This window comes from Solea senegalensis, linkage group LG6 (genome assembly GCF_019176455.1).
Source record: "Solea senegalensis isolate Sse05_10M linkage group LG6, IFAPA_SoseM_1, whole genome shotgun sequence".
NCBI classification, from domain to species: domain Eukaryota; kingdom Metazoa; phylum Chordata; class Actinopteri; order Pleuronectiformes; family Soleidae; genus Solea; species Solea senegalensis.
The window spans coordinates 16,896,752-16,921,806 of NC_058026.1; the positions used below are offsets into that span (position 1 = coordinate 16,896,752).

The window sequence follows — 25,055 nt, forward strand, 5'->3', positions numbered from 1 at the left end:
TTGGGGGACTGTATATACTTTCTCTTCTGTTTTTTTGGACTTGTATTTCTTGTTTTTTTCCACCACAATGCAAAAGGGGGGAAAAGTACTGCTGACTTATTTTGGAAACTTTGAATGAGGCCATAGAGAAGACTGTGACATGATTTGGATACTGGGAGACAGCAAAAAACATACAAAAAAAGAAAAGAAAAGGCGAGTTCAGGAGTGTACTGCTGGGGGGTGGGTAGGGGGGAGGGGCAATATCATGGCAGTGTGAGCATGAAATAGAATATTGCTTTTGGGCTCCAGCATTTATGCAAACTGCACTGTATAATAGCCAAGTCATGAATGTAAGTCCTTCCTTTCTGTCCGTCCTGTTGTCTGTATGTCAATAGAAAGAAGAATGAACGAATGAATGAACTGAACAAAACAAATGCCCCCACTTTTCTGTGCGTGGCATGTCCTAGCCTGCTACATCAGCTCGGCAGATAGCGAACTATGAAAAAAGCGGATGTTTCTTTTTCAATATCTTTACTTGAAAATCACTGAAAATCATTTATCTCATCGTATAATTTTTCACTGTATACATTCACATACAAATAAAAAAAATAGCATGATTAAACTTAGAAAAACGTGTTCGCTAGCGTAATGGGAAATTACATTGCGATGCTAGTGGTCAGCATGTATGGATTGCTAAACGTATTTTGTACTGTAATCTCTCTCTGTAAATGAATGAATGAATGCAGTTAAATGCAGTTTTACAACATCTGAACATAAATATACTCACAGGCAAACATTTTCTGGCCATATAATAAGAATAAGAAAGGAGCGTTGTCATTGACTGTTCCTACTGTCTGTCTCTCCCTGACTTCCTGTTGTCAGAACCAGCTATGGAAACAATGAAAGCAGCAGACTGAAGCTCTTTGGAAAATTTATTTTCATTTAATGAAATAAAACATATTTGTATCGTCTGCACACATGGAAAAATTCAGTTTCCATAAAGAGTGAATAATAGTGTTGGAGCGGGCAGTCGTGGCATGGTGCATGGAACTCCTGGGGGAACAGGCTGTTGCAGATTCAAAAAACAGTTGTGCACAGAAGTCGCGCCACTAATTGGTTGCACGGGTCCAATAGCTTTTTTATAGTGTGCAGTGACAGTAATGGTTTGTCCTCGTCTTTTTCACTGCAGGTATTTTTCAACAGAGCACAGTCAGAGTCAGGCAAAGCCAACATTATTATCTTAGCCTGTTCTTTCTGTGACAGTGAATGTTACAAATAGCTTGTGCTATTATAGCAATACAGCCTGATCTGTCTCTGTCTGTCTCTCTGTCTCTCGATGTCTGTGTTCGTGTGTTACCTTTTTTATACCCTTCTCTGGTATAACCACCAACTTTTTCAGGACCATTAATAGACCAGTGTATATGAGGCTCTAGGAAAGGTCAAAGGTGAGGTGTGTAAACAGTTTTTTTGGAGTGTGGTTGTACACTGTTCGTGCCCCCATGATTGGAATGTTCACGGTATGTCGCTGAATTGATACCAAATTTAAATCTAAATGAAGGATTTTGAGCACAGAAGTCACAAATATGGTGGAGTTGTGACTAGCATTGTCATCTTTTGTGTACATGTGGGTTCTCTGGGTTTTTTTTCCCCACAGTCCAAAAACATGCAGAGGTTAATTGGACACTCTAAACTGACCAGAGGTGTGAGTGTGAGAGTGAATGGTTGTTTGTCTCTGTGTGTTTGCCCTGCGATGGTCTGGCAACCTGTCCAGGCCTATGTTAGATGGGATTATCTCAGCCCAACAACCCTTGTGGAGATTATAGCGGGACAGATTGACTGAATGAAGTCACAAGATAGAAAGTTGGGGATTAACTCCTTTGTGCTGTGAAATCAAGGCTTTTTTGTTTGAACTTTGGCTCAAGGAGTAGGGTTTGTAGTGTTTACAAAGTGACACAAACAGCAATTTCCAGTTGTCAAATGTAGTGTAATAGTGAGATAAAATGACAAATGTGGGTATTTTATCAGGTGAGCCTTTTGATAAGTGGTTAACATTGTGTTTTACTTTTGTTGGCAGTCGCAGCAAGAGCTAGCATTTGTAACTGGTATTCCTAACAATAGCTAACAACTGCTAGCCCGGAATACGCTTGCGTTTCCGACTTCTCAACTGGAGGGTTGACGTGACTCCCAATGTAAATGTATCCCGGGCTAGCAGTTGTTTACTATTGTTAGCAATACCAGTGGGTAAGGATGCTCTACATGGCAAACACTCAAATGTCTATGGTAAAAGATTAAACAGTACATTGTGTACATCTGATTAACTGTGAAACCAGTACAACAGAAGTGCTATTAACAGTCAAAGAAGCAGTGTTTGTACAGTGGCAGCCATCCTAACTCTGGTTACGTGAGGTCGCTCTGGGTTGGAAATCTATGTTCAGTGGGCGTTTCTGTGTAAGGATCACCCAATGACCTCGGAAATTAAGAGTTTCGACCACAAATGGAATGCATCAAACAACCACACAAAAAAAAATCCTGAGCTGTTTAACAATAGAGGTGAGATGTAACTTGTGGTTTGGTTAAGGTTAGTGATAGGCATTGATTGGTTACAATTAACCCACAGGTCTGTGCCGCGTGAGCACTAAGGGTAAATGCTATAATGTTACAGTAGACGATGCTAAAATGAAGTGTGTGAATAAATATGTATATATATATATGTATATATATATACATATATATATATATATATATATATATACTTAAATATATATATATATAGATATATATGTATATACATGATAGCAATGTGTGCCTGTCCCTTCAAATCAATTCATTTCTCGTTTATCTTTCATATGTGTTTGATGGTCCTCAACTCCCTGGGTGGATTTATTTCCTGTAAAGCACAACTTAGGGCTACGGGAAGGAAAAAAAAAAACATAGCCCAATAGATAAAGCTTAGGATTTATTCTCTATACATTTAAAATCCAATACTCCTGCATATAAGCCAAGCTAAGACTAGTGGAACAAAAGCTGCTCAGTATGCCTACAGCACAACTTAAATAGCTGGATGACCAAATGTGATTTAAAATACTGCTAGGTATTTCCTGTAGGACATGGCTCTCACAGACCTTATCGCTGATTTAAACCACAGAGTGAGACGTTGTTATATTTGGGTCTGACGTACCTGTAAAAAGCGCTTAAATGTGTTCTCCCGTTTGGATGAATTATTAGTGAGATAAAGAAGCTTTGGCCTCAAGCTGAGCTGGTGTTTTCTGCATGTATCATTTGGTTGTAGAAATATGATTCACTTGCCACTTTAGTCCTTTCTAATATATGCTGTTCTTTGTATCGGGAACTCAGTTGTGTGTGATATTCCGCTTTCAGATACAGTTTAACTCTGCATTCACATTAATCCAAACAATCAGCAATTCCCTTTTTCTTTTCTTTTCTTTTCTTTTCTTTTCTTTTCTTTTCTTTATTCTTCTGTTTTGTTTTATTTTGCTGGAAACCCTTTTGGCAGGCAAAACACATATATTAGCATTAAAAACCCTACCTGTCCTTGTTTCATTAATGTGTCCATGATTTATTAGCACTACAGCATGCAACTTTTCTTTACATCTGGCCTCACTGCGTCTCCTTTGTTATAACTCCATGTCGAAATTGGGAACCACTGCCCTACAAATAATAACAATTCAGACTAAAAGCATTGTAGATATCAGAGACTTATGACTCGGCAAAATTAAACTGTATATATCTGAAAGTGGAATTATAAATAGGCATGATTTGCTGGATGTTGCCATAAATAGTGATTAAAAACAGGGATAATCCAAATGCTGTTACAGATATTAATTTTGAGTTTTTACTCCTCTGAATGATGTTAGGGAAATCTTATAACAATAAATAAAGTAATTTAAAAAAAATCCTCACTAAGTGCAATGTGAGAATGTCTAGTTGAAATAATTGTGTCTGTATTTCTGGAAAGTCAGGCTTTAAAGGTCAAAAAGAAGAATGTGTTCATTCTGGTTTGCAAGATATTTTTTCGCTCATACTTTAATCAAAGATACCAGCAGATAAAACTGATTTAAAGAAAGATTTTAGCCACTTAACAAAAGGCTGAGCTAATAAAATACATCTATTGAAGTCTATGTTATCTTAAGAACATGTTTGACACGTCAACAGACTTCTCACTCAGCCTCCCACACCAAAGTCCTTTAAGAAAATCTGCATTTTTAGCAGATGGAACACAGGAAGTGCCGTTCTACTGTAAGTCTGTGTCACAGGTAAATCTAAATAAAAATTTTAAAGGGTTTTAAAGTACAAAACAACATCTTTTCAGCTATTATTCCTTTGTTTTTTGAGTGATGACCTTTATGTACAGTGTGTAATGACCTTGCATATTTTCAGCGAAGAGACAAATCTTTCCCTTATCATTGTGTAGAGTCAGTGATGGCCAACAGTTGGTTCGCTCCGCAAATCCTTGTTTCCCCTGATGACTGTGTTGGCAGTGTGTGAATAGGTATGTAAGATGTGTGATGAAAGCATCGATATGCTGTGTGAATGGGTATGAATGGGTGAACGGCAAAACTGTGGTGTGAAGCAGCTTTGAATGGTCATCAAAGACTAGAAAGGTGCTCTATAAATACCATTTTTTGGGATCTGAATACTTCATATGTTCATTACAGTTTTTGCTATCAAAACTTTTTGGAAAGCAGTGAAGAAGTCCCTGGAGTCTATGATGACTTAAGTTTAGGATTTATTTGAACATATTTGGTTAAGGAGAACTGAGGCAACATCATGACAGGCATGTACATGGCCTGATGCTACCTCCACTTCTGAAGAACAGTCCTCACGATGATCTATGTAAATAATGAATCTATGTAAATATATTAAATAATGCCAAAGACTGACTGAGGGTTAAGAATTTCCCTCACAATAACATGGCAAATATTTTCCAATCTTCTTGGAATTATTTTCCATTCTGCTTTTCACTGCACCTTCACCTGAATTAGCAACAGTACCTGCAAGCTGTTGCACCAGTCAGAGCAACCTAAATGTTTTCAGTCACCAGCATGAAAAAAACCTTTGGCTTTAACTAACATGCGCTCTGCAATTCCTCAATCACCATTTAAGCTTGACTCCCTCACCTGTCACAGACTCCATTGGCGGCGTGGCAGCCGGCTGGTCGCGCCTTTGATTTATTGGACTGAGTGGGGAAACTATGAAGTATACTTTGTGACAGCTCTGAAGGTTTGAAATTTAAGATGTCATTGAACTGATGAATGGGAAGCGTGGAAGCTGAGTCTACCCACTGGCATCGTATGTCACTGTCCAGAGTGATGAGAGACCTTTCCCCGCCGTTCTATTACACAAAAAAACCCTGAAGAGTACACCAGCGAGCACTTCTCCTGTTTTACTGTGGTTTGGAAGAATCAGAAATCAAATTTCCTGTAGAACAAATGCCTATGGGTACTCCATGTTAGACTCTGTTCAACTTCATAAAGGTTTAGACAAATGTTTGCTCCCAAATCATACCTCACCCCTGCCATATCCACACAGGGCACACAAACACACTTTGGTTGTTTTGCTTTCCCTCACTGTTTCTCCTTGTCAAGCCTTCCAGTGCTGACTGTTGCTCCATTCCCACTGGTCAAAAACCTGCTTAAACCTGAGATTCAGCTCTGGTTGAAGTGTACATTACCAGTGGGGAATGTGTTAAACCAGCAGTCACTCCCAGTTCTGGCTTAGCGCCAACATAGCATAACCGACTGTTGGCTATATTTGCTCTGACGCTTTTGACTCACACATAAATGCTGCAGGTGTCACAACTCAAAAACCTGTCATTCACTTTGAATGCAGCAGCATCAAGCGTTGCAAAACGGCATTCTGGGTATGGTATGTATAGCTGTTGTCATGAGGTATGCGGCGGAAGATAAACATGTTCAACCAGATGAACTTCCTGACGCAACCCATTACCCAATCCTTGGAGTACACTGGATGTAGCCCTCCTGTCAATTTAGAGCGGGGTGTCAAACTCATTTTTGTTCAGGGGCCACATACAGCACAATTTGATCTCAAGGGGGCCGGACCAGTAAAAATAGCAAAATAATAGAGTAATAACCTCAAGACAAGAGGTTACCAACAAAAACTTTGTTTTTTCTCCTTTGTTTTACATTTAATGAAGGATAATTTTACAAAACATGAAATGTCTTGAGAAATATAAGTGCAATTTCAACAATATCATGCCTAAATGTACTATTTACACAGCACACTGGATCTATAAAGGCACAAACATTTAGTCACGGGTATCTGGAGCATTTGACATTACGTTTAGATTAGTGTGACATTTTAACAAATTCATCCTGTGGGCCGGATTGGACCCTCTGGCGGGCTGGTTCTGGCCCCCGGGCCGTATGTTTGACACCCCTGATTTAGAGAGTCCAATTAACCCAACCAATGGGGAGCAATGGGGATTGGATACCTTGCTCAGGAGTAGCTCAGCCCTTGACCAACAAGCAACCCTCTGGTTACAAGCCAGGTTTCCTTTCCAGACTGTCCTCCAATAAAACGTACATATAGGTCGTATGCAGGAATTACGACCTTTGTTTACGTTTTCAAAACCAGCGCCCCTAGCGATTGTATATATAACCGCAACCACTTCTGCCTTAGACGGGGTATGTAGTAACTTCGCTAATGTCGGCACCGGCAGTCGGCTCAGTGGCGAGAGCACTTCGCTGGAGCACGGTCGACAATGGTTCGATTCCTAACTACCAATTTTTGCTACCTAACACTGTCCTTTTTGCCCTAACCCTACCCTCAGTAACATCTGTGCATATTCGAGTTGGAAAATACTAGTAAAAACATACCTTTACGTCGCATTCAGGGGTTTGAAAAAAACGACTCACAGTCACGTTTTCAGAAAACGACATTTCCAAATGTAAAAACATGCAAGTTAAATGGTAAATGGTCTGTATTTATTTAGTTTTTTGCCATTTACCCATTCACGCACACACACATTTGCAGCTGTAGTTGAAAGATGGCTCGCTCTATCACTGAGCCACTGTCAACCCTAATGCTGACTTGGATAGATTTTCTCTTGCCGATCTGACAAATATATTTGGGGCGAGTGACAAATGTGCATCCTTTTATCAGCGTAAGTGTCAGATTTGCTGTGATAAAAGGCAACAAGTAGCAACATTAGCATAGAGCACAACTGGTGCCACCAAATTGCAGTACACAAATGCTGCAAGCTGTAAGGCCACGGTTTCTATGACATCAATCAATACAGTGTCGGGGAAAATGCACCTGGGTTATTAATTGTTTGCCAGAGCACTGGAAAATGTAATTAGTACTTTGGAATTGGACCACGTTGTGCACTTTCACAGCAGCAGAGTGATATATCATTGCTTGTATTTATGGAAGCCAAACCTCAGCCTGGTCTCCTTCAAAATGTTACTATTTTACCTTTCTGCAAACAATGGGAAATGTTACATTTGTACATTCTGCACAGGAAAAAAAAAACCCAAAACATTTAATCATTTGTAAAGTTCTGTTCTAGTTTTTTACTACAGTGACACAGCATTTTTCACCAGGATGGAAAAGATTAGAAATGATCATATTCGAGGGACAGCACAGTTTGGAGATAAATTAAGAGAGTCAAGTTTGAGGTAGTTTAGTCACCTACAGAGGAGGGGTGGTGATTATATTGGACAAAGGGTGGCGAAGGTGGTGCTGCCGGGCAGGAGGAAAAAAGGAAGACCATAGAGAAGGTTCATGGATGTTATTTAGGAGGACATGAGGACAGTTGGTGTAACAGACGAGGACAGATGATACTGTATGCTATGGCGACCCCTAAAGGGAGAATCCTGGGGACATGTTAAGTTGATTTGGTGCTGAAGAAACAGCTTTGTATGTCTTTCTAATTTTTAGATACAACATTAGTCTGAACTCTACCACATAAAACTGAAATACCTGATGACCAAGCTAAAAGTGGCCACATTAATGTCACAGCTATTTCAGGTTTCATACATTATACTTATGTAAGTGCTTCCTCTGAGCCAATGGCTGCCATTTGTAAAAGGCGAGGAGGGCAATAGAGATGCTTGTCTCTGTGATAAGTCATTTGTAGGTGTGAATAGTTGGTCTGTGATGATAATAGCTCAGCACTATTTCACCCAGGACTTCAGGGATTGTCCCTTGTGTTCACTCGTCTCTCTTTAAACCTTTTAATCAGCTGTTGCAATGATAAACCAGACGTTTGTGGAAACATGCATTCGTCTTTCTTTCGATTCTAACACGTACGACCTTTCCTCTCTGATGTCTTTGCAGCTGTACAGCTCTATGGACTTTGGAAGAAAATGGCATCTTATCCACGAACATGTCACGCCAAACCGATTCTACTGGTGAGTCAGTCAGTCTTTTTTTTTTCCTGCTTCATTCTTCTTCCCTAAACTTTTGCTTCCTCAGAAATGCAGAAACTGTTACTCATGTTCTGCATGACTGAGCATGTGATATTGATGGCCGGGAACAAGGTGTGTGTGTGTGTGTGTGTGTGTGACCGAGTGGTGCTGCTGGATTTCAGTACTTCCATCACCCCTCGAAACAAGCAGGCGGGGATTAATCTCCTCCCTAGAACGCACTTAACATTCAGTGTCTCAGGGCGTTTTCCATTCCACTTCATTTCTCACACACGCCCCTTGCTCATATCAGTCACATCATGCATTCACACGTTAGATTATTATTTGTACATCAGCGGTAGAAGGAGAGGGTGACTGTGGGTGGCTGAAATAAACCGAAATGGATTTCCAGAGATTTTTATACCTCATAATTTATCTGTGAATGAATTCATGCATTTTCAAATGATATACTTAAATCCCCTTTTGTAGTCATAATTATATATTCACATATTCATATATAAAATCCATCTAATGATTTCCTGTTAAAAAATATAAAATAATTACTTTGTGTTGTGTTATATTTATTCAGAGATTAACACGTCTTCGTTTCTGGTGATAATACCATCATAGCATCAACATGATAAACACCTCAGTTCACCATCACACATTATCACTCTATAAGGGCTTAGATGACACCAACAAAAAAAGATGCATAGCATCTAACAATATACACATTCACTATTTCATAATGGGCCACACGGTGGTATAGTGGTTAGCACTCTCGCCTTGCAGCGAGAAGACCCGGGTTCGAGCCCCGGTTGGAACAAGGGCCTTTCTGCATGGAGTTTGCATGTTCTCCCCGTGTGTGCGTGGGTTCTCTCCGGGTTCTCCGGCTTCCTCCCACAGTCCAAAAACATGCAATGTGGGGATTAGGTGAATTGGACACTCTAAATTGACCGTAGGAGTGAGTGTGAGAGTGAATGGTTGTTTGTCTCTAGTTGTGTGTGGCCCTGCGATGGACTGGCGAACTTTCCAGGGTGTACCCCGCCTATCGCCCGATGTAGCACCCCCCGCGACCCTCTGGTGGAGGATAAAGCGGTTAGATGATGACTGACTGACTATTTCATAATGACAGTTCTCCAGTAAGAAATGAAAGCGGTCATTGTGTCCATGAATGCATTCCCTAAGGCATTCATCTCATTCTTAAACAACCAACGCAACAAATGACAATCAGGTTGCCAAAATAAATCAGGCTTCATATCAGGGTATAATTTCAATACGTATAAATATCATTACTAGATACCCACATACAACAGTTTAATGGTTTAGTTACAATTTAATTCAATTTATACATATATTTATTGATGGATATTCTTTATGCTACAATCAGTTGTAGTTAGCAAAACGGCTTTATTACTCTGGCTCTTGTAGTTCTACACAATAACCATGAAGTTATCTTAAGGAATAATTCACAGATTTAGATTTGTATCACTAGAATAGGGGAAGTATTTTTGAAAAATTGTGCTTCCCAACCTCAGTTTCCCCTTTAGTCGAAAAATATCTTCTTTCTTTCTTTTTGTTACGTGCCCACCAGTGACACTTGGTCTGAGGATTGAAACTGCAACGCTAATTCTGGACTTTTTAGACCCACTCGTAGGGGGGGCGGGACCTCATTTCCAGAATGTAAACAGTGTCTGCCATCTTTGCTAACAGTTACGCGAACAAGACCAAGTGTCACTGGTGGGCACGTAAGAAAGAAAAGCATGAAGATATTCCTCAACTCAGAGGGAAGTGAAGTTGGGAAGTTCAATTTTTCAAAAATACTGCCCCTAATCTATTAATACAAAGCTAAATGCAAATCAGTGAAGCATTCCTTCAAAACTACATGTCAAAAGATCCAAAGGTTCGATTAAGGGTCCCCTGGCCCCCAAAGACCCTTGAAACGCCTGTGTCCATAGATCCTGAGGACGTCCCTGTCGCTGTATATCCAGTCACATCTGCTGCTCCACCCTCAAACACCCTCCCGGCAGTGAGCCTTGGATCTAAAAGTGCACAGTCATCACAAACATAGGCCTGGATGTGTTCCAGCTCATCGCTCCTCTCTCCTCTCCTCTCTGGGGTGACTGGGGATCACCCTGCATTGCCATCGGCTACATGCGCTGTAACACGCATAAATCTGGTGCTACTTCTGCGCAGTTGTGGCACAATCCTAAGTAATGAGCACATTCCATTGCTGCCTCTGTATTCCAGCGCCAAAGCCCTTTCAAGGATCTCTAAACATCAAATTGGCCTCAGCAGTGCTAGAAACACGCCTCCAGTTGGCAGTATTTAGACAAGCTTCTAACGGAAGTGAAGATATCACCACAATTGAAAAGCTGTGTCTTTCTGTTGTAATCCGCAAACAGTGGAATAAGCGGTGATAAACTCTGACCCTGCACCACACAGGCTGTAATGAAGATGTTTGGGTTTCTGTGTACTGCATCTTGCTTTATCAAAAACAAGTCAGGACCTGGCATTGATGTACTTGCCATAGATAGTACAATTCAGGGGGAAAGTATTTTCATTATTATCTTAAATAAAACTGGGGTAGAATCCTCTCTTCCTGAAAAAAGGGAGCGGAAAAAACTCTCCTTTTGTTCAACTTTAATGGTCCTTAGATCTGGTGTTAAAGCTGCAGTAGGGAGGATTGCCTGGAAACTCAAATGACCTGGGTGCCAGCATCAAGTCTGGTCAAGAGGGAACAACTGTTCATTCAGAGGTGTTTAATATGTGCATCAAGTGGAAGGTTGTGGTTCAATTTCAGGCTCTGCTAGTCTACATGTCAATGTGTCCTTGGGCGAGACACTCAACCCCATGTTACCCCGAACAGCTGTGAATGTGTATGAAAGATTAGGGGCACATCGATGCGCTGTGTGAGTCAGTGGGTGTGAATGGATGAATGGCAAAACCTGGCGTGTAAAGCAGCTTTGAGTGGTCATCAAGACTAGAAAAGCACTATATAAATACAGACCATAAACCCTGCCTACTGTGCCTTTAACAAAAAAATCCAATCACATGTGGACAGCACTACAAACAGGTGTGATCTCACCCAATGTGTTGTTGTTCTTTCTTTAAAACCTTTTATTTACAGCCCTTCAATTGCTTTATTTATGTCAGTGTGGCCCTCTGGAAAAAATGTCTCCCCCCCCTGCACTAAACGGATCTTTCACAGTGGATGTTTAATATCAGGTCTTATTGAAACCCATTTCCTCACTGCATTCCATTTTATTCATTTGACATGATGGTCATTTATTATTTTATCATGTGCCATTCTCTCTGCAGGTCTGTCCTGGGCCTGGACAAGGAGCCAGACCTGGTCCACATGGAGGCTCATACACCAGACGGAAGTGAGTGAGAGGTTTCTGTTGAACATCATTTCTCCTGCAGAAGAGAAGTTGTCCCCGGGTTTGCTCCATAAATAATGCCAGTGCATGTTTTTTGATGAATATGACCTTTTTATTCCGTCTCACTCGCTGAACCTGAACCACAGAGGACTTCTATAGATGATGAAGGGGAAGCTGTTTAGAGTGGGAAATATACAGTAGCCTCTCATATACCTGCAGTATGACTGACCGGTGGATGAGATTTTGTTATTTCTATACCAAAAAAAAACATTTAATTTAAACTCTAGATTAAATGGCTTGATCAATAACGTTTCATGATGGTCAGAGATGATGTTTTAAAGGTCTAGTGTGTGAGAATTAGTGACATCGACAGGTTCAGTGATAACACAAATCCATTTTGTTTCAGCAATTATTCTTATAAAATAGAATACATCTTTGTATGTTATTCTGCTTATGTGCCACTATATGGTATTCTTTTCATACTCTACAGAAGCCAATCGTACACAGCACCACATCCTTTCAACAGAGCTACTGACCTCATCTTTTTGATACTTCCTGTATACTTTGCCATAACATTTGACTATAAAAACAGTAAACACTGGCAGTAACAGCAAGTAGTCACACTTCAAAAAAATCAGGTTTCCGGTAATAGATGATCAGCATGCCAGGCAACTATGGTGGACTTGCATGAATGCTGTGGCTTCACACATTGTCAAAATGATTAAGTTTGGAATGAGCAGGATTTTTGTCAAACTGGTTTCTCTGCCCAAATGTATCAATCAGACAAGAAGGAATGCAACTGGGGAGGTTTTAAAGAACCTCTAAGCTTCAGGATTCTTCTGCAGAGATGAGTCATCCAGTCTTGAGTACAGTGCATATGGCATAAGATAAGATAGTCCTTTATTTGTCCCGCAGTGGGGACATTTGCATTGTTACAGCAGCAAGACAGTAAAGATAAAGATAATAAGTAATAAACATGCATTACCAAAAAATAATTACAATATACAAGATATTGACGCTTAGGCTATAAAAAATTAGTGTGGAGTTTGCACTCAGCACTGACTGAGGAGGAGATGGAGGCTGCCTATGAGAGGAAGAAAGAGAGCAGACCTGGCTGCTGCATGCTCTCAAGCTGGCTCGAGGGCTCTCACATTCCCGGTGGAAGTCGGGTGCAGGGGCTTCATTGGCACATCCCCGCAGCGGCTCCTAAAAACCCTCGGTTTGACAGGCCATAGGAAGAAGCGAGCAATGCAGACAGATCTAGCTCAAGAGGTAGGGCAAGGAAGCTTCTGGCTCTGGCTCCGGAGGACGGACAAGGCGTGGGGGAGAGAGGGATCCCAAGGCAGGCTGCAGGGACCTTTAGGGAGACGTCCCTCTCGCCGCTCCACCACCCTGAGATGTTCCGAGATTAAAGGAGTGAAACATCTATGAAGGGTGGCCCTCTGGCTGGCTGCGGGGTCGTCAGCCAGAGGGCCACCCTTCCACCGTCAGATGTGCGTCAAGCAGAAATGCTGAGCAGGGAGCTCTACCTGTGCTTACATCTGAGCTGTGTGAGCCAGTGTGAACAAAAAACAGATAACAAAAGGCTATCATATCTAAACAAATGTCTTTATTGATTTATCTCCTTCTTGGACAGCCCTATCACACTTTGGTGCAGGGATTGAGTGGTTAATTAATTTAGTTGGCCTCATACAACCACACTTCAATAAACCTAAACTACCCCTTTAAATGACTTTGCCTGGTGGACACTAATCCATGTTGATATCATTCCAACAGTGAAGCATAGCTGCAGTAGCATCCTGCTCTAGTGGAGCTCATCAGCAGCAGAGACAGGGTGAAGATTGAATGCTGATGAATACAGACAGGCCTCTGAAATAAAGCTGCTGTAGATCAGCGGAGTCTGGGGCCATGGTTCACCTTTTAGCCCCACTATGACCCAAAGCTTACACCCAGGATGAGGCTTTGAGACAAGTCTCTGTCTGTCCTGGAGAGGTCCATGTGGAGTCCAGATGTAAAACCCCTATAACATCTGTGGATAGACCTGGGAATGATAGGGCAAACGAGATCAACTGCCCACGTCCAGGTGTGCAAAGCTTGCAAAGACAGGAGATTTAAAGCTGACGGGCCTCTACAAACTTTGAACAAACTTTCACTTTGTTTAAGAGATTTCAGGTTAGATTTCGTAACGTTACTCTGGCATTATGGGATATTGGATCTGTAATTTGACAAATGTGCATATACAAAGCATGAAAACATGACTCTCTAATATGTCATATCTCTTATGTCTTCATTGTGACAGATGTGCAGTACGTCACGTGCAGAGCTCAGACGTGCACAGAAGCTAACAGGAACTATCCTTTCCCTGGATACATCGACATCAGCTCTCTGGTGGTCCAAGATGACTACATATTCATACAGGTAGCGTTGTGAACACTCAGTCCAATGCACATACATGGAGGGCTGGGTAATAATTCACTAACAATAATGCTGTGCCTAAGATTCAATATATATTGATCAATTTTAATGTTTATGTTCTGCGTTTATGTGGTATTTGTTCATTGGGGTTAGGGTTAGTTAACTGGTTACCAGTTAAGTGGTTACTTTAACATACACGCAGGGAACAAATGTCATGCTATATCCACGTTCAAATCTCAGTTTAACAGGATCCTATTTTTTTTATTTTTGGGGGGGGGTTCATGAAGAGGCAGACATTTGCTGAAAAGTTGGAATTAATAGATCAACAGGTTCTGTTCATCCTGACCCATTTTATGCCACTTGTATGATTTGGAATATATTGATTTTGGTCCCAAAACTTTTTGGGGTCTTCTTTACAACGACCTGTACCTGGTAAAAAAAAAAAAATCACAGAAATACTTTATATATATATATATTTTTTTATATTCACCTTAGCCACTGCCCAGTGTGTCATGTTTATCATGATTCCTGTCACAGGAAAATCTGAAATGGAAATGTCCTGCATTCCATGTAACCCAAATGTAATTTATGGGCTGTATTTGAATATTATTTACTTTGACATTGTGCAAAATAAGGCTTCATACAAGACACATCTGAATAATGACACAGACCACAGTTCACCACAACAGCAATCTTATTCAAATTTACCCCCCTGTTACACTCGTAGTCTGATAAAGGTCTTTTCAGCACTGGTGTTTGTGGTTTATCTCTTCATCTCTTCACATGTATCTCCTTGAAGCGGAGACCCTGAGCTGGTTTCCTCGTGACCCATGCCCACAATAACCCTCTCACTAGGACATTGGGACAAACCAGTAACCATCAATCATAAAATCCCCAGCCTGGTTCTTGTCCTGCTCACTGCAGCTTAGTCAATCCTCTGTGGTGACATATCTACCTGTGTGGTTATTACATGTATATTTTTCAACACATTAATGATGTTACTTTAAGAATAAGATGGGCAGTGGTGTGGCAAAGGACATTTTCTTGAGACCGGTGGTGAAGTAAGACAAGTACAGATGGCAGGCAGGTTAATTTAAAGAAAACTGAAGTTTAATGCAGTTTATATTAAAAGGTGTTGTTGGTAATTGTGTTGTTCTGGGGGAATGGGGGAAAGCTGGTCGGACGCGCTGAGTCCAGAGGAGGAGGCTGAAGGGTTGATGGTGTAGGAGCTGAGTTCCATATAAAGAAATCAAAGTGCATGGATGAGGCAGGCGGAAAGCAAGGAGTCCCAAAAAAGACTCAGAATATATGTTCACAGAGAGACGGCTGGATACACGACTGCCTGAATGTACAGAGTCTAACGATCTGGCAGAGTATTGAGGGGAGAAAATCCAGGTATTTGTAGGCAGAGTCTGTCGGAGATGAACGAAACAAACAATAGAAAAAAGGGGAAAAGACTTGAGAAGTATATATAAGTATATTTTAATTTATCTAACAGGTGTGTTCAAATACTTGTAAATGTTGTATAAAGGGCTGCAACTAACAATTATTTCTCGATTAATTGATTAGTTGTTTGGTCCATAAAATGTCAGAATATGTTGAAAAGTTTTCCACAGTGTTATGATAATGTTCTCAAGTGTTTGTTTTTTTTGTCCACAAACCATTTTTTTTTTGTTATACGGAGCAAAGAAACCAGAAAATATTCACATTTATGAAGATGAGAAAAAGAATTATTAAAAAAAAAAATCAATGATCAGAATATTTTAATGTAGTAATTGATTAATAGTTGATTAATCGACTAATTGTTTCAATAAAAAAAAATTGATGGATCAAATGATGATCAAATGAAACTTGCCTGACATGCACACATACTTTCTAAACCAGCTCATTGGTTAAAATAAGGCTCATTATACAGTTTAACTAAAATCAGCTAACGCTCTTCTATTCAAGTGCTGTAGGTGCTGTCCATGGTGCTGAATTTCCAAGCAAGTCCAAGCAAGCGGGCATTATGAGGAAATCTAAACACATCAAAAATCTGCACACACACGTGGATACCACAGTTAAAGACAAAACAACCTCACTCCATTTGAAGAAGGAAGCCATCCTCCTGTGTTTTATGCTGGCGACGTGGTCAAATAACCAAGTCGTACATTCTCTCTCTGTCCTCTAAATCCTCCACAACAACAGAGTTTTAATGGATTGTGAGGGACCGAGCTGGAAGGAATGAGGAGTCACAGTTGTATTTTGAAACATGTTTTTTTCTGTGTTTGTTTTGTTTTTAAGCCACAAAAAAAGACAAAACTGACATTTCAAACATATAAAGCAACAAAGTCCTGGGCCCGTAGAAGAGGTCAAATTAGTAGATGTGAACTGAAAATTGGAACAAAACTGGTTGCTACGGAACAAAAACTCCACTGATCTAAGAGACAGAAACAAAGGGAATTTGTATACTGGGGGGATTAGTCCAAAACACATGGGAATAATATTAACAAATGAACTAAGAAAGTGGGAAAAAATTAAGTCTATAAGTTTAAACAAATGCAATACAAGACAAAAACAAACTATATACAGTAATTGTAGAAAAGCCAAAGGAAATAAAAATGCACCTAAGTTAAAAAATGGCTGCTACTCTGTAAAGTATCTGTAAAGCAAAAGAGGAAATTAGCACAACTATGTACAATTTAGCATTGTGTTAAACAGACAAAGTCAAAACTGTACCTTAATCTTATAATCGTACATAGTCTCAATCTTCCAGTTGACTTGCTCTACCACTCAACCACCGTGGCCCCATGGAACAATTGTTCATCACATTCAAACCATGGTCAAATTAGTTTACACAATGCTGTGTTTCTTAGTAAAGCTGTGTTATCCTCTCAGATACTTTTTTACACTTTTTTGACAGGAAAAGCAGCGCACCGCTGAGGTATAGTGCTATTGTGAGCATGAGCCGGAGCAGTTTGTACACCTCAGAGAGTGTGGCCCGTAGGTCATCCTCAATGTGAAACTTGTTTTTGTACATGCACGTGTGCAGCATCTTCCTTCATTTCTCCTCATCAGAGAGTGAATACATCCTGATGAGCTGTGCTAACTCACTGGTATGGGGTGTTCGGAAATGCGGTGGATTAGCAGAAAGATGGAAATGACCTGTGATCCAGTAAACGATAAAAGCTCAGATGATGTCAGCAAATCTTTTGGTTCTGTGAAAAACTACAATGTCGGCAATCTGGAAGTAAAGACGCAAGGCGGATGCAGCGGATTGCAGGTCCTCACAGCCACACTGACAATGTCACCGAAACACAGGGTCTACCAGTATGTGTCGTCATATTGAAATGATATGTTCTTGTGACCGTAAGCATGCTGACCGTGCTCTTGATTCTATACCCATTTTCTATATGGGGACGAACAGCCACATTTAAAGCCAATTTATGAATTGGTAAATTAATAATAATAAAAAATAATAACTTTATTAAATATTAACAAGATAAAAAGAGCAGCAAAAAAAACAAAAAAACAACGAGGTTGACCAAAGTGCTTTACAAAGTTAAAGGCACAGCAACGAAAAAAAGGAGCGAGGTGCAGAAAATGAGGTGACAGCCCCACAGGACAGGGAACTGGATTGAGCCGACAGGGGCAGAAGCAGCCAGCCTGGGAAGGACGGGTCCGATCTACGGAGGACGCGGCGCGGCGTGACTGTAGCGTGATCGCAAGATAAACGACGCAGGTAGCATGGAATATCAGACAGCAATGGGCGGAGATTTGTTGACTGATTACCCAAAACATCTCTGAACAACATCAGTTTCTTGTAGGAGGCTTGGATACTCAGTCGAGCTTGACAATCTTAAAGTAATAACTTTTTCTTAAGATTTGCTTGCTAGGCAAAAAATAACAATTTCCCAGGAATTATTGAAAATCTACTTTTACAGTGTAGTAGTTAGAGAATGTAGCAAACAACACAAATGGTTATGATGTGTGTGACAGGAAACTATTTTAGAGAATGAAAAGGGAAGCTTTGCACTATTCAATATAATAAAAATCCGACTGTACCTAACTCAACAGGCTACCCAGCTCCTAGTATAGGCTCTGGTCATCTCCTGCCTTGACAACTGCAACACTCTGCAAACAGGCCTCCCAACCTGTGCTGTGAAACCGCTCCAGATGGTCCAGAACATGGCAGCACATCTGGTCTTCATGTCCCCCCTCTTTTCACTGAGCTCCACTGCCTACCCTTAGCCGCCCACATCAGATTCAACACTGATGCTAGCTTTCAAAGTGCTTCATGGGTCTGCTCCCACTTACTTAAATGCTCTCCTAAAGGCTTATGTTACCCCTCAACTACTCCGTTCATCAAAGGATTGTCATCTAGCGATGCCAACACCCTGCACAAGACAATCCAGGCTATTTCCGTGTGTTGTTCCACACTGGTAGAATGCTGTCTACCTCTTCACAAGAGCATCTTCTGTCCGAGCACTTACCGTACCCCCTCCCCTGCACCATCTCGGATCCACTTCTGCACTCTCACCCCCTGTCAGTCCACTGTTCCTATCTAGTGGAGTTCTTTCCAAGACTTTGTCTATGTAGCTCTTTCCTCTTTTGTAAGTTGCTTTGGGTAAAAGTGTCTGCTAAATGCTTAAATGTAAATGTGCATTTTCTTTTACCAAAGCAGTCAAAGCTACCAAATTCAGTGAGACTTTGCAATGCATGTCTCTCTCTTCTCTGTCTGTCGGTTCAATGGTTTCCTTGACAGACCTCAAACTCAGGGCACCAGTATGTGCAGTGCCAACTTTGGAGGTGTTTGGAGGAGAACTGCAAGAGAAATCGGTAGAAATCCAGCAGATATATTCTTAAAAGAGTCCATCATCCATGGTAAAACAACAAACCAGTGTGTTTAGTGCCGAATTTTACTTTGATTTGATAAGAAATGAAAGAGATGTCTGTCTTTTTGTTGTATATGAACGGTTCTCTTGAAAGGCTTCAAACTTGGAGGGTGACTTAATGAGTTGTAATGAGCTGTTTTACTAGTTTTAAAGAAAATCCAGCGATTGGAACACCGGAAGCAGGAAGATTAAAATACACAATGGCAGGAACCTAACAAGACAAGTGACACATGATGGCGGGACAGACAATCAAAAAGGGGAGAATTAAATCAAGTTGAACTAAACAATGTGCACAAGAAAACTCATTCCCTGACCAATAAGTGGCTTGGGCAGAGTCTGTTGATGTCACATTTTAGTAGTGCTCAGCTTGCTTGGAACCCTGTCAGAGCAGCTCAGCCTAAAAATTCCGCTACTGAGGTTTCTAACTCTGGATAACCTGGTTGACGCGCTTTGCCTTGGCGATCGCTCTTTTGAACTCTCTGACTGAATGTCCACCCTGTTCGTTCCGTTGCAATATATTGGCTTTATTGCTTTGCGTTTTCTTTGCATAAGGAAATTCCATCAAACAATCCAAAACAGTCATATGAAGTGCCTCCGCGGTACAGCGGTCGAAAACCGTTTGCCCTTCCGGGTCAAAACCTAACAAGGACAGTGATAATTCCACCTATATACACCTGAGCTCCCCTTCTGAGAGCACAGCGACCCCACACACACATTGAGTGAATTACACCAACCCTCATTCCACAATCAAACACATTAGGCTCTTATAATCCCTAATGGCCCTCCACCACATCCTCCAGCACCTGGACTCTGCAGGAACCTACGCCAGGATCCTGTTTGTGGATTTCAGCTCTGCCTTCAACACCATCATCCCGGCTCTGCTCCAGGAGAAGCTCTCCCAGCTGAGCGTGCCTGACTCCATCTGCAGGTGGATCACTGACTTCCTGTCTGACAGGAAGCAGCATGTGAAGCTGGGAAAACATGTCTCCGACTCACAGGTCATCAGCACCGGATCCCCCCAGGGCTGCGTTCTTTCTCCTCTGCTCTTCTCCCTGTACACAAACAGTTGCACCTCCAGTCACCAGTCTGTCAAGCTCCTGAAGTTCGCGGACGACACCACCCTCATCGGACTCATCTCTGATGGTGACGAGTCCGCCTACAGGTGGGAGGTTGACCAGCTGGTCACTTGGTGCAACCGAAACAACCTAGAGCTCAACGCTCTAAAGACAGTGGAGATGGTCGTGGACTTCAGGAAGAACTCAGCCTCACCTGCACCCATCAACCTCTGTGACTCCACAGTTGACACTGTGGATTCCTTTCGCTTCCTGGGAACTATCATCACCCAGGACCTCAAGTGGGAGCTGAACATCAGCTCTCTCATCAAAAAAGCCCAGCAGAGGATGTACTTCCTGCGGCAGCTGAAGAAATTCAACCTGCCAAAGACAATGATGGTGCACTTCTACTCCTCCATCATTGAGTCCATCCTCACCTCCTCCATCACCATCTGGTACGCTGCTGCCACGGCCAAGGACAAGGGCAGACTGCAGCGTGTCATTCGGTCTGCAGAGAAGGTGATCGGCTGCAATCTTCCATCTCTCCAGGACCTGTTCGCCTCCAGAACTCTGAGGCGTGCAGGAAAGATTATGGCTGATCCCTCCCACCCCGGACAGAAACTCTTTGAGTCACTCCCCTCTGGCAGGAGGCTGCGGTCCATCAGGACCAGAACCTCACGCCACAAGAACAGTTTTTTCCCGTCTGCTACTAGCCTTATCAACAAGGCCCGGAGACCCCCCCCGACACTCTGACTCCTCACACTCCTCCTCTGCCTCTACATGTCACATTATCATTACATCCTTTTTATGCGTTATATTAACGTCATTACTGTGTTCATTACTGTGAACTTTGCACTTTGCACTGTTACTCACTTCTGCCCAGTCATACTGCTCTTTACTGCTCTTTCTGCAGTGCTCTTTTTCATCTTTAAAAACATTTATATACTGTGTATATATACGTTTACTGTTTACTTTAGAAAATTTTGTATGCTTGTTATGCGCCAATGACACCAGAACAAATTCCTTGTATGTGCAAATCGTACTTGGCAATAAAGCTCTTCTGATTCTGATTCTGATTCTGATTCTGATGGAAAAGCCAAAAAAAAACGAGTATAGTCAAGGAATAGTGCTGGAATTGTATAATGGAAAAGCATCATTACAGACATTCCTCCTGATGACTCTCCACCCTGGGCATTAGACAATAAAATAGATTTGGTCTCCAAAGATCCTTCAGTCCTCTTTGACCTCTTTCAAAGTCTTTCAAGTAAACTCACAAGCACTCAACCTAAACTTCCCCTTCAGTTCAAGCCCCCCCCACATTTGAGCACTTATATGTCACAGACCAAAGACCCTGAAAGGGATATGGGAGAAACAAAAATCAATCATACCAATTCCTCTTAAAGTTCAAACTGCCTTTGGTTACCCCCCCTTATCGATCTCTGACTCCTTCATTCAATTGCGTTTGGGATTGTTCTTTCTGCAGTGCCATCTGCTAGGGCCGCTGTGTTTCCTCTCTCCATTTCTAGTCAAGCAACTTACAAGATCAGTGAGAGAATCAGTGCTGTCGTACAATGTTAGTGCTGCATTGCTCGTCTTCAGCGGAAGCCAAGTTTGAGTGTAAGGTTTTCCTCAAATGACTTTCATTTTGTTATCGATAAGACGGGAAACGTGGGTGAAAGCTGCCGTCTCACTTTGCTCTGGGTGTGTCTTTGCTAAAGTGCTAAGCCTCCACGGCCTTGGCGCTAATGACAATCCTCCAGCAGCCACCATCCCTGTGTTTTTGTGCTTTTGCTTCATAAGCTAACAACTAAGAGCCTTGTGGTGTTTGTAAAGGTTCTAGATCATTAAGGACATCTTTTCTTTCTTTTTTTTGTTTGTCCGCGACAGCAGATGAGGCTCAGTTAGGCATCTTACAGATTTATCTTGACAAAGAATAATGAGACTATTGATTGCCCTACAAGATATTTACCAAAGTCTGCTCTAAAACCACTAAGTGCATTGACACCCAGGGAGGGCAGCATCCTGTGAATGCAAGTCAGAAGGAGGGCCAAGTCCAAATAATGAAAAACTAATGATATAATGATTGTAATATAATAGTAATTAAAATAGCCCTTGTATCCAGGAGCACCTTGGAAACCACCAGGACAATGATAGAGATATTGATGTGCACTTTAACCCAGCCAGAGTTTGTACACAGACAAAATGAAAATTTCAAGCAAAGTTGCAGATATTGAAGGGGAAGAAACACTGTCATTGCTGTATGTATCAGTATATGTAATTCTATTTTCTTTACGTGTGATTTGTGTTTATAGGTTCCCACGTCAGTCAGAGCCTCCTATTACGTGTCCTACAAGAGAGACTCTTTCATACAAATTAAACTGCCCAAATATTCACTGCCTAAGGTAAGTTCAAATACAGTAAATCTCCTTGTCTACTGTCCTGTGTGTGTGATGTGCCCATGTGTGTATTATTTCTGTTTACCTGCTGAGATTAGTCAGTAGCTGAAACTATATCTCCTCTAACACAAATATATTAAAAAAGGGATAAAACACATTTACATGTAGGGATCCGTTTTAATCGTATACATTTAAATGAAAGCTGTAATAAGCAACATAGTTTTGGTGTTTTGAATCAATAATTATACAATAAACATTCAGTGAAATGGTAGCCAAGTGATGTGAGTGAGAATTTGACTTGGTTGTTCTACTATGCAGAGATGCATCCACTTCCCTTTGGTGGACAATTAGCTATTTCCACATTCCTACACGTGCAAATACTGTGTACACTGCAAAAAAAAAGAGTCGCTAAATTAACATAAAACAATTATATGGGCAGAGCTTTCTGGAGATGGCGAGATTGCCTGGGGTCATCTTTCTCGTATGCGTGATTATTAGTGGTCATCTCGTGGCAGGTGCTCAAGACAAATAATCTGTAAACTATAGTGTTTTCATGACCCGGATGTGGAACTCATCAATTATTATTGTAATTAACCTGCACACTAAAGCTTAAACCGCAGATTTACACATGTCACCAAAGAAAGAAATGATGGAAGTATATGTTGGTTGATTACAAGTCTTAGTCAGTTTTTCAGTGTAGTTGGAGGAAGTTTACTTACACTTTGTCATTGCTGACTGCGATGTGTGCCACCTGCTAAGTACCAGCTTGAGATATGGAGGCTCATTCTCACTGAAAGCATGGCTACCAGCGCTAACACAAGGAGAAGCAGAGTAAAGCTACTCAACAATAAAATGTACACTTGCTTAAGTCTACAACATCTTTGGAATCTGTTTGCGCTCTGATGAAGTTGAGGGATGGGTAATCAAGGGCCCGCACTGACCTGGTTGTCGAAATCTCATGTTGCCTATACAGGGTTGAGAACATGGGCTGTAAAATGATAATTATGTGGGTCACTGGACATTCAGGAGCTGAAGGACATGAAATATCTTATAAACTGGCTAAGGAAACATTGGCCAGGGAAATTATAGTTCTAAAGATTTGCCTAGTAAGGACAGATGTGTCAGTGTAGGGGAAATGCAGCGATCACTCTCTCCAGCATTGTTAGAAAGACTTTCGATGTTTCCAAAGAGAAGGGATGGGGTTGTCATGTCAAACTCTGATTAAGAACTTTGATCTTTCGAGGACAGGATTACACTATAAAGCAATATAAAGCCTGCCAGAAATATTTAGCAGAAGAAGAATATGTTTGCAACTTCTAAGTGAAAACAGCCTTTTTTGTCTAGAAACTGAACTTTGTGTCACTTTTTTAATTGTGTGTCCACAGCAGCCATGTGTTCAATGAGTGAGCCTCTGTATTACAAGTTGATTTTCAATATCTAGGTTCAAGGTTACCCTGCAAGTGTTTTTTTTTTCTTCATTTTAAGAGAAAGCGACCAGTAGATAAAAGCAAATGTAAGAAAGTGATCAAAGTGGTGTTGACATTAAAACTGTGTTGCTTGTAGCTCCTCTTGAGGTTCAAAGGTTACCTTAGTTTATTATCGATACTTAGAGTTCAAAAGCATAGCTTGGTATCTCAATCACACATCCAAAAAACCTGAAATATCACTTTAAGAGCAGGAAAAGTTTCTGTTTAAAGTCATATTTCTATTAGCACCACAGTCAGAGTGAGCCCCAGAGTGTGCTACTACCTTACTGTGTCACCAACCATTTATATTCGCACCACAGCATTGATCTCATGACCAGTCGCAGAGTGTCAGCATGTTTTAATCCGTCACCTCTTCACCTCCAGTCATAACTCTTCTTCATCTCTCCCCTGCTCCCCGGCAGGATTTACACATTGTCAGCACTGATGAGAAGCAGGTGTTTGCTGCGGTGCAGGAGTGGAACCAGAACGACACCTACAACCTCTACCTGTCGGACACCAAAGGCATCTACTTCACCTTGGCCATGGAAAATGTTAAGACCACAAGGGGCATCGGAGGGAACCAGATGCTTGACCTGTATGAGGTAGGCACTCAGTGAACTTGGTCAATCTGCGGGGATTATTCAATGAAGTTTTCACTGATTTAATCTATGTGGCGTTAAAGGGAACGTTGTATGTAATGTACAGATACATACATGTACCAAAACACAAACAGTTGAGCAGACGGATGTGAAAGCTTGTGTTAAATTGTGTAATAAATTAGGACTTCTATGTTCCATTGCACAAAATGGGAAAACAGTATCTCTGCAAATTGCATTATCAGGGCTGTTAATTCCCGATAATGAAGAACTTTATTAGTTTGTCTTTTAAAAATACCCACCTGATCAAATACAGTTCAAAAATGTATCGGCCTCACTCAGAGACAGGAAGTGTAACTCCATTTTAGTGCATACATACTATAAAAGGCCTTGTGTCTCTTCATGCACCTTACTCACCCCACCTGGTGCCGTCTGACTTCTATGATTTATCCCAAACTAAATTCCCACTTGTGTGGTCGCCATTTTCAGAGGGATGATTAATTCATC

The 25,055-nt window shown here is 41.2% G+C and overlaps 1 protein-coding gene across 2 annotated transcripts in view; it reads left to right on the forward strand.

The window, feature by feature from the left end:
- Window positions 1-25,055, forward strand: part of LOC122771383 (VPS10 domain-containing receptor SorCS3-like) — a 270,421-nt gene that overhangs the window by 186,160 nt on the left and 59,206 nt on the right. For both annotated transcript variants that reach the window (XM_044028934.1, XM_044028933.1), the window contains 5 exons: window positions 8,299-8,372; window positions 11,688-11,752; window positions 14,049-14,167; window positions 22,403-22,492; window positions 24,375-24,554. In XM_044028934.1, coding sequence (XP_043884869.1) covers window positions 8,299-8,372; window positions 11,688-11,752; window positions 14,049-14,167; window positions 22,403-22,492; window positions 24,375-24,554 — 528 coding nt within the window. The remainder of the gene's footprint in view (window positions 1-8,298; window positions 8,373-11,687; window positions 11,753-14,048; window positions 14,168-22,402; window positions 22,493-24,374; window positions 24,555-25,055) is intronic.